The sequence below is a fragment of the Crocodylus siamensis genome, chromosome 4 (genome assembly GCF_052110815.1).
Source record: "Crocodylus siamensis isolate JL-2025a chromosome 4, ASM5211081v1, whole genome shotgun sequence".
NCBI classification, from domain to species: Eukaryota; Metazoa; Chordata; order Crocodylia; family Crocodylidae; genus Crocodylus; species Crocodylus siamensis.
In genome coordinates this window covers 43831150-43845942 of record NC_143398.1, presented here as the reverse complement: position 1 = coordinate 43845942, position 14793 = coordinate 43831150, and the positions used below count along the sequence as shown (strand labels likewise).

General features: G+C 45.1%; 1 protein-coding gene across 1 annotated transcript in view; it reads left to right on the top strand.

The window, feature by feature from the left end:
• The first annotated feature begins 268 nt into the window (after positions 1 to 268).
• Positions 269 to 14793, top strand: part of PTPRZ1 (protein tyrosine phosphatase receptor type Z1) — a 304343-nt gene continuing 289818 nt past the window's right edge. The window contains exon 1 of the mRNA XM_090042193.1: positions 269 to 320. Within this exon, the coding sequence (XP_089898319.1) occupies positions 284 to 320 (37 nt within the window). The 5' untranslated portion in view covers positions 269 to 283. The remainder of the gene's footprint in view (positions 321 to 14793) is intronic.

The window sequence follows — 14793 nt, the reverse complement described above, 5'->3', positions numbered from 1 at the left end:
TTCCCTCTGTAAAATGGGTATAATAATCTTTGTAGCTTACAAGAGTCTGAGAAGACATGTTGGTGCTATTGTAATAGATGCTGCAGAAATGCCAATAAACAGAGTAGCCCAAATACTTAAAATAGCAAGCTAGAAAAGTAAATATTAATGTTCATAGATTAACAGCTCTTTTCTGAAACCTCTTCATCAGAAAACAAGCTGAATTTTGTGTTATCCCATTTTGCTTTCTCTAGATGTTGGGCTGTGAAGCAAAGAATTTTTCAGCTGGGATCTAAACAGTTGAATGTGGGGTTTTTTAGGAACCAGACAAAGCTGCTGCCGTGAGTACTTTGTGTAAATCATAAGCAGTAAGATGTAACCAAGGATTTAGAAGGTGTGAGTGAGTGACGTCCTGTTTATACAGAAAGTAGTAATACTACTTACATAGAGTATGACACCTGCAAAGTAAACATATATTGGACTAAATTCAAGCAGGGCTTGTTCTATGTCAGTTAGTAAACTGTAATTTCAGCTCCCTTCACCAGTCCAATTAAATCTGACTCATTACTTCATTTTATAGAAATGACCCATATAAGCAAAAGTAGATTATAGTAAAATGAACTTCATGTTAGCAAGTACTGTTATTCTTAGTTCATTGATGGGAAACCAGAAGCAGGGATGTGAGATGCCTTTCTGTAGGCCCCAACAAGTGTGTCCACATCCTACACAACATTAGAATTCAAGATTTCCTTGGCTTTGGCCAGAGCTGTCCAACTGGTGTCCTACAAGCCACATGAGGTCCACAGAGGGTTAACACATGGCCCAGGGACTCTCATTTGATTGCTGTTCCTCTTGTTGCTTCAGATGCTGCTGAGGTCTGTGCTCCCCTTTCTACTCCAGCTTCTACTTCTTGACCATACCTCTGGGGGTTGGGTGGGACAGAGCAGCCCATGGGGGCTTGGGGAGCCCACACCTAGCAAAGCTGGGGGGGGCTATGCCCATGCCCATGCAGTATTGGTGGGGAGACTAGACTGCCTGTGCAGCAGGGAAAGGGCCCCACATGGTTGTAGCCCACAGATCACGTACTGTGCAGCCCCCAGCTTCTCAGAAGTTGGACATCTCTGGCTTAGGCCATTAGGATCTGGCTTTTGTGATATAATCTGCAGTCCCCAGGCCTTGGCATTGCCTTACCCACCCTTTCAAAAAACTTTTGGACTTGTGATTCTCAGAGTGCTGATGAGGCTTTTATAGAAAATGTCTTAAAGTTAATGCTGTTTGAGTTTGATATGTAGGAATTCATCCAGTAGACCTGCAGTCAGCCCACAGTACAGTGCTTCCCAAACTTTTCCTCAGCATGACCCCATTTATGACCCCGTTTCCTTAGTATGGCCCCTCACTCCCAACTTGCAGCCCCACATCTCCCCACAAGTGCCCCTCACTCCCAATCTGCAGCCTCCTACTCTCCCCATGTGGCCCAAGGCCAGGGCCCACAGCCTCCCCCCAGCAGTGCCTGAGCCTCAGCAGCTGCCAGCAGGATGCAGCAGCTGCTGAAGCTCCCTGCCCTACACCCCTGTCCCCTCCCCCGTGGGTAGCATGGCCAGCCTGTGGGGGTGGGGGATAGGATGTGGGGTGCCCACTGCAGGCTTTGGGCCCCCCACCCTTCTGCCCTTCCCCCGGCCATCTGTAGCCCAGTGAGCAGGGCTGCCACGCTGCAACCTCATCCATTGATGTTGTGACCCCATTTGGGGTCGTGACCGACAGTTGGGGAACCACTGCCATTGTGTATGTTTGGGCAACCAGATGTTTGCTCAATGAGCCAGTTTATTTAAGGGCCAGAGAGCCTGTCTGGCACTTGGAGTTCATCTGTAATCGTTCAGTAGTACCCAGGCTAGGACTCCTGCCCCAGACTGGAGTTTGAGAGCAGTAAAATGGCATTTCTGTGGCATCTTATCCAGTCACGCCTAGGGTTATTTCCTTCGCCATCAAAGGCTACAAACAGATGCAAAGTTCTCCTTGGTACTCCCTCCAGAGCTGAGCATGAGGCATGTCTTACCTCACCCCAAACCAGGCAAGGTAATGAACATGAAGCTCCTCCATTAAATCTCCATTCATCAGCAAGAGTAAGTGAAGGTTAAAGGCAGCAGAGAGGGAAAGTGAATGAAGACATAAGGCATAAGGGAGTGAGAATTTTGGATATTGCAGCTATCCCAACTTTATATCACTTCATCTGGTATGTTATGGACTACACACACACTGCATTATTTCAGAAGTAGTTTTTAAATGATTGCTTGGGCTGCTAGAACCCTTTTAGCACCATTTTTAAATGCAAAAAAACCCCCAGTCTTCAGACTAGCTGCACTTTCTCCTTCAAAATGATTTCTAAAGAGAGTAATTATAGGGGACAAAGAAGCTGTAGCTGTTATTTGCATGGAAGTCTGTTTTAAGTCAACAGGGATTTTGTGCACAGAGTAACTATAGTGTCAAGCTTTTATGGCATTTAAGTACTTGTATCTGCCATCCCTTTTCCTGACACAAATGCATTTGTGTTCACTGTTTAGAGCAAGTCAAGTTAAACATTCAATTCATGTGATTTCTTTTTTGTGTAAAGTAATTGCCTAAAACCTACTCTGCTCACCTGAATATGATCTTTGACACAAATGCTTGCAGGATCAGGCCATAAAGCTGCATAGACCAAGTATAAAAAGTAGAGTATGAATGGGCAAACAAATTCATACCATGTTAAACTGAAGAGAATGGGGCCTTGCAGCATATTAGCTACTCTTCAGTGACTGCTTCATATGGCTGCTTCTGTCTTGTTGTATGTGTAAGCTAAATGGTGGTAAATTGGCTCAGTTTCATTCAGGGGTAAGCCACCCCGGTTTAGCTTCTGTTGACTATGGGGGAGGAATAGATAAAAAAAACAGGTACTACAGAGCAGCTGACATAAAGTGGGTCTCCCTTCTCTGCACTTAATACAATTGTCTGTCCGTACCTGTAGAACTATAAACACCGGCAGTTCATGAAAACTGGAAGCAGATTACCTCCAGTCCATTCTTCTACCCCTGGTAATTATACCCTGACATTTCCTCAACCATATCTCTAAAAGGGCGTTATTGCAAAAAACCAAAAATCTGAAGGAGAAAGGGAAACATCTCAACAATAATATTTCACTACTTGGAACAAACAACCTTTCCCCACCTTCAACAGACTTGCTACAAGACCAGAACAACCCAAGGCATTCTGTGGAGGTAACAATAGCTATCACTGTTGGTAGTGTGTATCTGACTAGAGCGTTAACATACAAAAATTTTGAAATGACTTTTAACAAAAGGACATGGTTGTAAAATGGTATTTATAAGCAATATAAAATCATTTGGAAATCAATATGAGAAATATAGTTGGGCCAAAATATTACGGGACAAGAAGTTTCTCTCACAGTTGAAAGAAAATTCTGTTTTTCATCTGCAATAAGAGTGAAAAGTATTTTGGTGCCAAACATATTGGTGACATTGTTAAAGAACAGTCACTCCTCACATAGAAGTTGCCCTGGTAAAGCTGCCAAGGTCAGTGCCTGAATGGGTGATTTGCCAAGTAAGTGCCAGTTGTGTAATATATACCGTAGCAGGCATGGAAGCAGATTTCATTTTCACACCCGCCTTCTGAATTGGCATTCTTTGCCTCTTTTATACCAATGTTGCTACTCTTTCCCATTCTGTGCCCTCTCTTTTCACATGCATGGCCTCAGTCCTCACATATAAGCTGAATGTTCCACTGTTTGCTTGAAAACTAGACTTGCTGAATATGGATTTTATGGGAGTCGCATAAGAAAGAAAAACTGTACAAGTTTTTATGTATCAAAGTGACCTTACTGGGGGTAAAATGCTTCAGCAAGGCCCTAAATATACTCTGCCTTAAGATACGTACTTGCATATCTTATAAAACAGAGAATTTTATTATTATCATTATTATTATTATTATTTATTTGGTGCTCTCTTCCTTTGGCTTCCGCTGTTCTGTTCTTAAGTTTGTGTCTAATGTTCTCTTCATATTTAGCTCCAACTCTCGACTTTACTTATTTTTTCTTTTATGGTCTTCAGATTATCTTGTAGCTTTTTACCAGTACTTTTTAACCAAGCCTCTACCCAGTCTTCCCATAGGCAGGTACAAATTTGTTTACACTACAACGATCTTCCTGTATGCTAAAAATGATATGCAACCTCTAAATAGTTTCACAACTGTGCTCACTCAGGATTGAGCCTAAAGGTTAAGTCTAGTCCTCTCTGATATCCTACTGCAGTGGTTTCCAGTCTGTGGTATGGGTACCACCAGTGGTATACAGGCAACCTGTCAGTGGCACGCATCAAGATTTATTATAATTACTTTATATGACAAAAATTTGCTGGTACTTAAAGTTGAACAGATACAGTTGCTGGTGGTACTTAAGGTTGTATTGTTTAAAATTGATGGTGTGCAACCTGTCAGAGTTTGGGAACCACTGCCCTATTGTATTTTGTATGTGTCCTTTTGATGGAAAAGATGTAAGCAATTTTACCCACTCCAAAGCTGGACAGCCCAACCTTAGGGTAAAGTAGAACTATGGTTGGCAAGCCAGTCAATTGACTATCAAAGTTTTGTCAATTGACTGTATATTTTTTGACTGATCAAAGATTATAGCGGTTTTACAAAAACTACATTTTTTATCATTTTCTTGACAGAAATACGATTTTTAAAATTTTTTTTTACACATTTAATGGGAAATTTGTACTTTTTCTGTATATTATTTGTACCTATTCAAATATTATTTGAATATTGGCAGGTTTTTAATAATTTTTGACCAATATTTGACTAGCCAATTGTCCAATCTTTATTTGACTGGTCAAAAATCCAACACTAAGTAAAACTGAAAGAAAGGTAGTTTGGAAGCAGTCTCCTGTGGTTGGTGCTACTTTTGTAGTAATGGTACAAGTTAGCTCTAGAAAACAAGTGAAATACTCTCCTGAGAAAAAGTGCTTTCTACTGTCAAAAACATAAAACATATAGATACTGCTCAACCTTAAAAACCCTGTCTCTTGAGAAACTTCTCTACCACCACCTTCTTACGTCCTACTCCTTCGCTCCTACTCGCTCATAAATAGGACTATATTTGTCATTGACATCTGTTTCTGCTCATATTTATCTGACTATTTCCAAAGTTCAGCAACATTTGCTAAATTAGCTGTTTACTTTAGTAACTAGTTTTGACACTATTCTGTGGTTTACATCCTTTCAATAGCAATGAGAAAGTTTGAGTAAGTTTAGTACTTTATTGAACTTAGAATAACCTATAGGTGCAGAAAATCAATATCTGTTCTTCAAGGAACAAACAATGAAACAAATAATAAGAAAACATTCCTACAGGTCCAGTCATCTGCTGTTACTTGAAATAATATAAACATTGAAATCTTAAATAAGTCTCCTAATATTTATTCCAGTAGAATTCAGTTGCACAAAAGTTAAGTATGTAATATATATTTGGAAGGAACCTCGTGAAAATATGAGAATTTACTCCTTCTCATGACAAAAAATATATATTATCAACTCACATTTTTGTCTAAGATGACTGCCATTTTCTTCCTTAGAATTTGGAAATAATTTTACTTTTAATTCAAAAATGTTATTGAGTCAAAACTCCAGCTGGTCCTAATTCTGAGCAGTGTAAGGCAAGTAAAAATTACAGGTCCTCATCATATCCTATTTTTTCCAGGTATTCTACAATTCACAAGTTAATCATAAACTTCATATTTTCTTATTTCCATAACCTAGAATACTCAGTGGGCATATCTGCATGTGCACTGGACTGCACGCTAACTGGCATTATTGTGCAGTCCCAACACCTCATGGCTATTTGTAGCATCTACTGCACAGTAGCAACAAACTACTGCACAGTGGCTCATTGTTACTGCACAGTAGTGTCAGCATCATGGTTCATGCCCAGTAAAGTTATGTCGCCATAGCAATGAACTACAGCGATGTAGCTCATCACTACAGCGATGTAGCATCTCATGTAGGCACCCAGTGTAGTTTATGTACTTATTTACTTCTGCAGATGCCTAGCTTCATATTGCAATCAGAAATTTAATAAAATAGGAAAAAGCAAATGTTAGTAACTTTCCTATTTTTGTAATTTACTGGCATTTGATTTCCTGGGAGATGATAAAACCCAAGCAGATGAATATTTGGAAGAAAGAGAGAATTAAGAAAGCAGCTTACCACTGCCACACTATCCTTCATCTCTCAGTCACCTCCCTTGTCTGGACTTCACTGAAACATTTTTATCTTCACGCTTTTTTCTTTTTTAAATTAAGGTTAAAATTAGCTGGTGTATAGGACTCATAGAAGGGAAATCCTTCTCTTGTATACTTTATTAAGACATCTAAGTGGGGCCTTGTGACAACGCTGGCAGTGTGGTCTGCTTTTCCCTCCCACTTTCCTTCCTGGGAAGGACCATTCCCAGCTGAGGCGCTTGCACCCCTAACTCGATGGAAAAAAAGTCTATAGAATCCTGCCTCAGTAGCAGATGATACCTCATCTGGTTGGGGCAGTATTTTATCAGACTTGCAATGTCCTTGAATGTCATTTGCCAACACCCTTATGGGGTCCAGATTTGGAACTCCTCCACCCCTACACTCTTGTCATAGGCCTCCATATGGTTTCATGGTCACACCAGACCTGGGCTCCAGTTGTTGCATTGATCACACTCTGTCACACCAGCCTTGGAGTGTCTTAATGATACCTCCCTGTACTTGCACCTGAATTCCCAATAGTTCATATGGTACAAAAATAAAGAAACACGGGCAGTCTGGCTGCCTCTCACCCTCTTCCAGTATGTTTGTCTTTGTCCATCATCCGAGAGCTCTTCCTGTCATTTCTGGCAGCCTTTTACCTCTTCCTAGAGGCACATCCAGCCAGTCAGCATCAGGGCTCACCTCCCAGTGGTGGCTCATGACCCCTGTGGGAAGAGGGCCCACCTGAAGTGAGTCAGGGCTGGGACTCTTTTCATCTGAGGCATCAGGCTCCTAAAGGCTCTGTGTGCAAACTGGGCCACTCCTGGCCAGGGCCTCTTCCCCTGCAGTTTCCTGGCTGGGACTTCTGGTGTGCAACACACTGACTGTGTGTCTCATGGCACTGTGCCTAATACCCCAGCCACATTGACCCAAACAAGCAGGGCTTTTCACCAGCCCTCAGGTAAGGGAGAGGGAGATTTCTCCCTCCTTAACCCCTTCAACCTGCTACAGGACTCCATCCTGCAGAATTTTAGCAATTCCCATAGCATCTAGTGGGTGATATTCACATCTTGGACTGGAAGACTACATTAGTAATTACTGTGTACTTGCATCCTAGGATGATTTGCCATTTCTGTGCAACTCTTCCTATGGAATCTAATCATGTGGCCAGGATCTCATCTAATTATAGGGAGATCCTGCAAAAACATAAAACTTATGTTCTACCAGCATGCAAGGCGCAGACAAAAAACATAGGAAGTAAGGGTTCCCTATGCTGTGAGACTCCTTAAACTGCTGTTTTGTACTTAATATGTGGCACACATTTCAACATGTTTGGAGTCTACTCTTAGGTATGCTGGAAAATGGGCTTATCATGCAGACACCCCAGGATCTGCTTTTAGCAATTTATTTAGAACTAAAAAGTTGGAGCACACATTGCAAGATGAAAGAGTTTGGAAGTGGCACTAGGAAGTCAGTCTGTATTTATGCTAGTTGGAGTTCTAGCATCTCCATAGTGTTTTCAACATATAGTCCATTCAGTTTTTGCAATCCCAGCATCTTATCACATGAAAGCAGCACATGAAACAAGGAGTGTGCTACTTTGAGGTGACTAACTCCTAGTACAATTTATTTTGTTATTTAGTCTGACCAACAAAACAAAACTAGATATGTATGCTGTGTTCTGGCCTTTTGAACCATTATACTGCTTGTCACTCAACAGTACGGACCACTCCTATAACATATGCAGAGGTATTATCTTTTGTTAAAAATGGAGCACTGTGAAAGAGAGAAATATTTATTTGTTTTTTAATATCAGAGAACTGTTCATAGACTACCAAAAAAACCTTGGTCTTGGAGGGATCGGTGTTCTGTCTCTGCTTCATTTATTTTAATGTGCTTCTTACTGATCTCTTCTCTTACTCACTGAAAACCCTAGGCTTTCCCCTCCTCCTTTCCTTTCAACATCCTTTATAATTCTTTCACTGCTTCTTATACAGGCCTTGCCCTTTCCATTCAGTTTCTGCTTCTCATTCCCCTTTGCCCACTCCTCACTCTGCTACTTTTTGGGTTCAGTACTCCTTACTTGCTTTTATTCTCTGTGCAGTTTGAATAATCACGCCTCCTTTCTTGATCTCATTGGCATCTCAATAGGTCTTGCTGTGCTCTGCCCCTTACTCAAAAGGTGAGATTTCCCAAAGACCATATCCACTCCCTAATGGGGGAAAGAGCCCACTAAAAGCTCAGTGACCCTTTCTAAATTGAACGACTCATTTTATATCATGAGACCACTTAAAGGAAAACTGTAATACATTCGTCTGCTGAATGAGAATATTAACTTCGTTAGTGAACATTTTATTTAACAAGGACATTACATTCAGTGTTATGATTAAATTTCTGAGCTCCTTGATTGATGTTTAATATTAGAACTACTACAGGGAATTTCAAGGTAAGATTTAATGTAAAGCATTGGGTTCATGGCAATGCCTACAGAAGGCCAGGCAATGCATTTGAAATACAAGTCAGGAATCTAAGAAAAGTAGATGCATAGCTTACATTAGAAGAAGTTTTCAAAATGATGCTTGTAGCTTCACATCCACAACTTTTCAAATGTGAAACTTCTGCATGTAATTAAGCAGTCTGTGTAGACACGTGCATTGCATCAGTTGTCCTATCTTGTAATGGATCAAACCAAAGCTCTAAAACTAGAGGCTGATGGGCTCTAAATAAATGAATTATTAATGAATAGTATTATGTAGGGCTGTACAAAACTTCAGCAGCCATTTCATTTCAGAGGTGTTTCCAGCCATTTCAGCACCTGAAACACTGAATCCAAAATGAAACGGAAGGCTCCAAAACATCTCCAAAATGAAACAAAACCATCCAAAATGTTTCAGAAATGTTTCAGATGTTTTGGAGCTGGGTTTGCAGGGAAACAGGTACTAAGAAGAGGGAGGGGGAAGAGGGGCAGAAGGACTGCTCTGATATTGACATCTGTAGCTGGCCAGTGTCTGCAATCTGTCCCTGAAGTCCCTTCCAATCCCAGTGCTCTGTGGGAGGGACAGCAGCCTGCTGTCATTCTGCGCTCAGATTCAGGGGCCCACACCCCCTGGGAGGAGTCTGGCACAGCCCTGCAGCCCTCCTGGGGGGCATGTGCCGCCACATCTGCTTGTGGGATGACAGCATGCTGCTGCTGCTGACTGGGGCCAGCACCAGCGCCTGAGTCTGCTTGGCACAGCCCATGCCAAGCACAGCCAGGGGGGCCATGGGAGAAGCCCCCATGGCTGCCCTGCCTAGACCCATCCCCTGCCCAGCCCAGCCTCCTGGCATTTTAAAAAGAAAAAAAAAGCCCCACACTCACCAGCTGCAGCAGGGACTGTGGGGGCTGTGGGTCATCCTGGCAGAGCCTCCCCACACAGCCCCTGCTCCCTGATTGTGACCCCCCGACCCAGCCTGACCCCTGATGGGCCCCCCCCCAGAAGTCCGGGAATCAAAAAACCCCCAGAAACCACACTCACCAGCTGTAGCAGTGGCTGTGGGGGCTCTGGGGCCACATGGCAGAGCCCCCCCTGCACAGCCCCCACTTCCTGATCTCTCTTCCCCAATGCTCCCTGCCCAGCTCCAGCATCCCGGCAATGAAAAAAAAAAGCCCTGCACTTACTAGCTCTGGCAGTGGCAATCAGGGCCTCTGGTGGCTCATAGCAGAGCGGCGTGGCAATCAGGGCCTCTGGTGGCCCATGCAGTGGCAATCAGGGCCTCTAGTGGCCCATGCGGCGTGGGACAGTGGAGGCACCAGAGACCGCCCTCACATCTGGCAACTACGTGGCAGCTGCCCCATGGTGCGGGTGCAGCACAGCTCGGCAGGGTGCCGCACGCTTTCCTGGAGCTGGGGCAGCTCCACCTGCCAGCCAGAGCCTGGCACCACTCAGCCCCAGTGGCTCCAGCTCCCAGATAGCACGTGGCACCCTGCCGAGCTGCGCTGCACCTGTGACAGGAGGCAGCTGCCATGAGGGTGCAAACAGGGATGATCCTAGCTGCCCTTACTACCCCATTCTGTGCCAGGGGGGATCTGGCACGAGACCTCAGAGGCTCTGATCTCCACTGCCAGAGACAGTGAGTGTGGTGATTTATTTGTTTTTAAGTGCCAGGCAGGGGATGGGGCCAAGCAGGGCAGTCATGGGGAAGGGGCAGGTACAGCCAGAGGAGCGTCGGGAGAACCTGCAGCCGCCTGGCTGTGCTTGTCTCTCCCCAGCTGAACTGAATCTCCAAAACAGCATTGAAACTCCAAAACAGATTCGGCCAAATTGAAAGGGAACAGTGATCCCTATTATTTAGTCAATCCTGGTATAGCAGTGCAATCCTGGTATAGCCCAGTCATTTACATTGCTACCCACTGCAAATTTTCTAACTCCAATACATTCTTTTTGAGATGTGGACACCAGAACTGCACACAGTATACAAGATGAGAGTGAATAGATTTAGAAGTGGCATAATAATGTTTTGCTTTCAGTTCCACATTCTTTATGATGCTCAACATTTTATTAGTTTTTTTTGTCACCACTGAGTATTTAGAGAAGTATCTGCAATGGCTTTAAGGTCTCTTTCCTGAGTCATAACAGCTAGTGCAGAGCTTGGCATTGTATGTGTATTGTTGAGATTGTGTACAGATTCACAGATCTCACACATCTCATCCTCCCCTTTTGATATGGCAGTGACATAATACAGGCTATGTCTCTCAGATGCCTTGCATTTTCTTTATGGGTAACATTGATCACCTCCTTGATTGCTTGTGTGAGAATGTGTGCTACACTAACTACTATGTTGGATTCATGTTTATGTTTCCTTTCTGGGTAATGGCTGTCACTCTCTTGAACGCACTCCTGAGGGGATAGACTTCCTTTATCCATGTTGGATTCATATATCACCTCATTGGATGTAGGTTGCTGAACATTATTAGGTCCTGGCCAGTCATCATTGTTGCTTTCTGGGGTAGCATTCCTGGTCATTGCTGTAGGTTACAAAGCTGGTGGCCCTACAACAGGTGGGGCTTCAACTGTTGCTTATGTACTCTGTTTGGCAGTCACTCTTATCTCATAATTGGCCAATACCTGGCCAGCATACAAAGCTTCTGGCTAATGCCTGCATTTTTACAACTTCTGGTGACCTACAGGGAGCTCTTCTAAAATTCTTGTATGCAATTTGCATGGTATAACAACACAAATTGTATGATATACACTTGATGTATAACAAGTTTGTCTTCGCATGTATAAAAAGGTACTAAATTAGGATTATTCATAGGTTTCCAATCTTCAAGGGTGGCTTCATACACCTGTGCCAATGTGGGATCTGTCTTCATTTCTTGCCCACTCATGCTACAGGTCACTGGGGCATAGTCCAGCTAAAATTAGTTCACAGTTTCAGTAGATTCTGTTTCTATTACAGAAGGCTCTTTCACTGTAAATGAGAGTCCATCGGCATTTCCACGTGCCTTTGTTCTTCTGTATTCAATATCATAAGTGTTACTGGCTAAAAAGAGAACCCATTGTTGCATACGGACTGCATTTGTCCAGTTCCAGCCATGACTTGAGATTCTGGTCCTTAACAAGCCTTGCCACAGTCATTCATTACAGCACGTACTGCATTCCAATATAGCAAAAAGCTGGCGATCTTCTGCTGCACTGACCCTGCCTCTTCTTTCATGAAAAAGCAAGGCATTTTTGAAAGAGTCTGCAAATCATTCAGCCAGCCCATTTATGGTTGTGTGGTATGGTACACAAGTGATATTCCAGGTGCTGTTTTTCTTCATGAAACTCATCTGCACTATATTGTAGGCCATTGTCAGTTATACCTTGTTTTGGCAAATACCATTACTATGTTGCAAAAGAGGAAATAAAATCCACCTTTAAGTTGATTTTTCTTAAGAAAATTGAACCTTTCTGCAATAATCAGTGGCTTGGGTGTCAGATGTTCCTGGATAATTTTCACTAATTCCTAAAAGATGTTGCTCATTGGCTTTCATGAGGTGAGTAGGCCACACAGCAAATTGTATGTTTTTCCTCCCATTAAACTCAGTAATGCAGCTATGTGTTTCTGTGGAGGAATCTCATTTACTTCAAAAAACTGCACCACCTGCTCTGTATACGTAGGTCAGTCTTCCAGGATGCCATCATAAACTCCAATTGTTTGATCTAAGCAGCCATTTTGGATTCCAATGTATTTCAAGTACTCACAATTAAAGTGAATTCAAGTTGATTCAATGTGTGCCCTGCTCATGGAATCCCATCCTCATCATGAAAGATCCTGTTTTTCCCTGATAAAAAATTGTAAATACTCTGATAAAAATATTGCAAATTCTCTGATTAAAAACCCCAAATCCATGATTAAAATGAAAGGCTGCTATCTAGGTATAACTTGAACACAGTGCATTATTTATGTATTTACATTTTCGAAGCAATTTGGAAGCCTACCAGTGCCTCAATAACTATAATAAAATCTAAATTCTAAATACCTAAACATTTTGGTATTTGATTTTAGGTTTTATACCATGGAAAATCAAAACTCCCCCTGCCCTCTTAGCTGACAGAATGCAGGTCCAGGTCCCTCACTCCCGAGCCACACCCCTCCCCCCCCAGCCCTGCTGGTGCCCCTTGCCCCCCACCCACAACCCACTGCTCCCCCCCAGCCCTACTGGAGAGCGCCTCGATGCCAGGGCTATGGGGGCAGGTACATGGATCCACAGCCTCCTGCCCTCTGCAGCAGTGCCCAAGCCCCAGCTGCCTCCCATGGGAGGTGGTGGTTGCTGCAGTAGAGTAAAGTGTGAAGCCTGATTTCCCCCTCCCCTGCTGGCAGCACAACCAAAGCTGAGCACTTGGAGAGAGGGCAGGTGTGGGCTGCCCACTGTGGGCTTGGGTGGGGGATGGCTGGCTCCCTGCCACTGCACACACTTTTGGGAGGGCAGGGGGGACTCATGACCCCCAGATCTGTGTGCAGGGCAGGGGCGGATGTGGGCTGCCTGCTGCAGGCTCTGGCTTCCTGCCCTGCTGCTCTCCCCCACGTATTCCACAGCCCAATGTGTGGAACCCAGCAAAGCAAGGCAAAGCGGAGCTGCGTGGGGAAGCTCCTTGCCGCCCTGAGCACTGAGCTGCCCTGGCAAGGCATCTCCTGCCTTCCCTGCAACAGTGAGGGGCACAACCCCACACCACTGCCCCCAGGGCTGCTGGGCGGGCAGAGGGCACCTCACCAGGGCAGCACAGGGCTCACAGAGGCAAGGAGCTTCTCTGTCCAGCCCCGCTCTGCCCTGTCATACCACAGTGGCCCGGGAAACAGGGTAGGGAGCCCAAGCCGACAGCAGGCAGCCTGCACCTGCCTCCCCACACACAGATTTGGGGGGCACAGGCCCCCCCTGCCCCTTGGGAGTGCATGCAGTGGCAGGGAGAAGGCCCCACCACACCCTGGACAAGCTTCCCGTGGTTCCATCCTGCTCCCCGCTGGGGCCCTGTGGCTGTGCCTTCTGGCCCCAGGCCTCCCAGGGCTCTCAGCCCCAGCCCTGCCCAACTCCCTCCCTCCATCCCTCTTCCCCACCTCCACCCCAACTTACCTGTGGGAGCTGCTCTCCAGACACATGGCACCCCCTGCCTGACCACTCCTCCCACTCTCCCCAGCCCCTTGTAGGCTGGAACTCTGCCAGCCTGCAGAGAACTCTTTGCAAAAGTGCAAAATCCACACGATTCTCCATTAAAATGAGAAACCTGAATTTTTCTCGGGTAAAGGGGGAAACCCATGTTTTTCTTTTTCTCTGGGAAACAGAAAACCTAGATCCCTGCTCATCACTTATGTCTGTCCACAGGCATTCAGATGTAACAGACTGCCAATGTGGGTTTACCAGATTGACTTAAGATACTTAACTTGGACTAGAAACAGTGCCGGTGAACTCTGAGCAACCCCAAGGGTGGAGCAGGGGAGCCCTGCCCTGTGGAAAAGGAGAAGCCAATTGAAAGAAGGGGTTTTCAATCCCCTAATTCACATGGAAGGGGGATGGCTGGAGTTGGGGGCCAGCCACCCTGAGCCCTGGTTGGCCGGTTTGCAAGCCAGGAAGGGACTGCCAGAGGGGATAAAGTCAGCAGCCGAACTGGTGTGTGGAGCTGCTGACAGTGGCTCTGGGGAAATGACACAGGAGGCCTAAGAAAAGCTGGGGTGAGCTGACTCAGCAGAGGCAGCAGAGAGACCCTTCTGAAGAGCTTCAAAGGCTCTGGGAGAAGAAGGCAGTGGCAGTCGGCCACACCTCCAGCCCTGCAGCAGAGAGGGAGCAGTGGCCAGGGCTTGGGGCAGAAAGCTTGTACCCCAAGGCACCATCGCAGTGTACTGGATGTGCTGGGCATCCCAAAGGCTAGGGGTGGCAGTCAGCCCCCCACTCCACTGCAGAGAAGAGTCAGCAGCCAGGAGTGAAGGCGGCATCCTTATCCGGAGCAGGGATCTGGGCCGGTGAGTTGAGGAAACCCCTTACCTTCCCTGGGGAAGCGGGACAGCAGCAGGCAAGGCATTGGGATCCTGAGAA